This window comes from Lathyrus oleraceus, chromosome 5, assembly GCF_024323335.1.
Source record: "Lathyrus oleraceus cultivar Zhongwan6 chromosome 5, CAAS_Psat_ZW6_1.0, whole genome shotgun sequence".
NCBI lineage: Eukaryota > Viridiplantae > Streptophyta > Magnoliopsida > Fabales > Fabaceae > Lathyrus > Lathyrus oleraceus.
Window position 1 is genome coordinate 575,905,930 of NC_066583.1, and position 3,145 is coordinate 575,909,074.

General features: G+C 27.2%; 1 protein-coding gene across 1 annotated transcript; it reads right to left on the bottom strand.

Annotated features, from left to right (window-relative positions):
* Positions 1-464: 464 nt before the first annotated feature.
* LOC127086596 (stress-response A/B barrel domain-containing protein At5g22580) lies at positions 465-1,193 on the bottom strand. The gene is made up of 2 exons (XM_051027378.1): positions 903-1,193; positions 465-822 (listed from the first exon to the last, which is right to left on the bottom strand). Exons 1-2 carry the CDS (start codon positions 1,028-1,030, stop codon positions 612-614), a joined length of 339 nt encoding a protein of 112 aa, XP_050883335.1. The 5' UTR covers positions 1,031-1,193; the 3' UTR covers positions 465-611.
* Positions 1,194-3,145: the final 1,952 nt, after the last annotated feature.

Genomic DNA, 3,145 nt, shown 5'->3' on the forward strand with positions numbered 1-3,145 from the left:
TTTGCATCATATAAATTGTCACTGAGGCATTTTCACAAACACCTTGTCATTGGAATCTTGAGATTCTTTCCATGAACGAAGCCCAAACTAAAATCACAATTCCTCACAATGCAGAAGCTTCATGATTTATCTTTTGTTCCTAATCACACTCTTTGCAATTTGGTTAATCAATGGCTTCAAATTGGTTCACAATTTCATCACCCTTTAATAATAATATTATCTCTGCAAACATAGATTATTTAGCTACAATACAACACACCCTTGGAATTTGTTTATCAGATTCACAACTCTTAGAAAATATTACTTGGAATTTGTGGAATAAGATGTTCAACCTCTCTCTATGCAAGTACTCACTTTACTATATTAGAAGAAATTTTGGAAGCTTTAAAACCCTCAAAATAGTGACGTGGCGTGCAACACGACATACAAGTTAGTTTCAACAAAAAAAATTGGACCAAAAAAACTTTAGAAACACCATTGTCAATTCAAATCGCACATATAGTAACAATAACAACATACAACTAAAATACATTCACAAACACACACACTTAACATTCTTCATCTTCAAAAAGATGAAATCATTATTTCTGAAAAATCTCCATTCTTCAAGATTATTCTTCTGCCGCCTTCACCGGCTTCACAAGTGTCGATGGAAAATCGAGTAGCACAATATTCTCAATAGCTGCAGAAAACTTTTCAGAAAACTCAACATGATTTGGATGGCTCTGAAATGCAGCAAAATCTTCTTTCTTGTTGAATGTCATCAAGAATGCATGAGTGAAGCCTTGTCTCAACACATCTAGGCTTTCAATATCCTGTCCCCTATATTTAACACTCACTTTCAACACCGCATATACAAAAACGTTGTTAAAAATGTTTAAATGAATGACTATAATACATACCATTCAAAGGATTTGACAAGATCAATCTCTGAGACCAGCTTCTCCATTCCTTTTGTGAGGTCTTCCACGACTACACCTTCTTTGAACTTAACAATCACAAAGTGCTTGAATTCTTCCATGGCTACCATTTTTGTGAAGAAAGCTTGTTACTAGGAGTCTAATATATATGCACAATTTATGCTTCAAAGCTCAAATTATCTTACTGTCTAGATCTGTCAAAGTGTCAGAACCCCACGAGTAATCAATTATGTAATATATCTACTTTTCAAATACGCGCCAATGACAAACACTATTACATATTCAATCATATATGTTTTAAAATGATTTATAATGTTAATGTGTTAATGTTAGTATTGTGTTTTTTATTCATAAAAAAATTAATTAAGGTTTTAAATAATAGTTATAGACGTAATCACAATTGCATTAAGGATTTCATAATTTAATTAAATAATTTGTGATATATATAATATATAATAATTTCACTAAAATTTTCAATCAAACGTTTAAAGTAAATGAACTGAACAAGGCAATGAAGACTATTAGGGAACATAAAATTATATAATTTATGATTAAATAAATACTCAGTAGTTTTCAAATTTAGGATTAAATACCTTAGCATTCTTTTAGTATCTAAAATTTCGTTTTTAATTCTTTAAAATATATATTTTTTAAATATTTTATCTACATTTTTAATCCTGATTTTAATTTTAGAGACCAAAAATTTATATAAATTTTTTTTAAAAAACTATTATTTGAAAGAAATATTTTAAGAGATTAAAAAAAATTGATATATTTAATAGAATCACAAATATATTTAATCTTAAAATTTATTATTATTTTAACAAATAAAATTAATATTAAAAAATATTATTCTTACTTTTCAATATAAAATAATTATTAATTTTCTATTTTCTATATATTTCGTTTAATTGTTATTATGTATATGTGTTTCAATATATTAATATATAAATAAGATTAATTTTATAAAAATATAATTGTTTATAACAAATGTCTTAAATTAAACTTATTTTATTATACAACGGACTCAATTGATATATATTATTTGACTAAAATATGTATAAATTATTTTAATTTCTAATAGAATTTAATATAATTTATTTTTATAAAATTGATTTGTCCTCAAATTCAACCTTCTTTAATATTTGATACGTGGAAATGACTGGATGATTTATAATATAATATTAAATTTTCGATTAATTTATCTTTATAAAATCAATTTTTAAAATAAAAGATGACACTATATAAACTGTTTTAAAATTTTATCTTTTTCTCTAATTAATTAACGTGGAATTTGATTTTTTTTTAATAATCTCGCACAATAATATTTATTTATGTAAATATATTAATATTTATAAAAATGAATAATTTAAAAATAAAAAATCTTAAAGAAGCTGTAGGGGACAGCATCCACGGCTAAATCTTAGGAAAGGTACTACATCTTTTCATTTCAGTGACCCACCAAGGACCAACTTCTTTCTATCAAACAGTGAAAAGGTTGTCTAGTTTCATTGTCTTGTGGCACATGAATGGAGGGCCCTTGTTTGTTTTATATTTACCTATAGAAGTTTGAGTGTGATTTTTGGGCTCACTCAATCAGAAAACATCATGATCATATATGGAAGAACCTTTTCTTCCTTTATTAGCTTTTTCCTTTGAAAGATGTGTAAAAAAGCAGTGATTGAGTTTGTGTTTGTGTGGTTCAACTTTTCTCCATGTCCTAACCATGTGCACTACATTATTGTAGTACTTCACTAGCTTTCACATATTCAATTGATTAAGTTCCTATTTCATAAATTAACTTTTTACTAGTAATTATCATTGACTGTTGCTCAATTAATAAAGTTTTATTTACATATTTTAAAATAAATGGAGTAGAATACAATATGACAATGTGAAATTGTGCAAATTAAAATAATAGAAAATTAATTTAAAAAATATTGTACATTTATTATTTTTTATGAAATATGACATACCTTATATATATATATATATATATATATATATATAGAGAGAGAGAGAGAGAGAGAGAAGAGAGAGAGGAGAGAAGAGAGGAGAGAGAGAGAGAGAAGAGAGAGAGAGGAGAGAGAGAGAGAGGAGAAGAGAGAGAGAGAGAGAGAGAGAGAGAGAGAGAGAGAGAGAGCTCGAGAGAGAGAGGAGAGAGAGAGAGAGAGAGAGAGGAGAGAGAAGAGAGATAGAGAGATAGAGAGAGAGAGGAGAGAGAG

Coding starts and splice junctions, on each gene's coding strand:
- LOC127086596 (XM_051027378.1), bottom strand. CDS start 1,030: ATGGTAGCCATGGAAGAATTCAAGCACTTTGTGATTGTTAAGTTCAAA. Junction 823..902: donor CTTGTCAAATCCTTTGAATG/GTATGTATTATA, acceptor TGTTAAATATAG/GGGACAGGATATTGAAAGCC.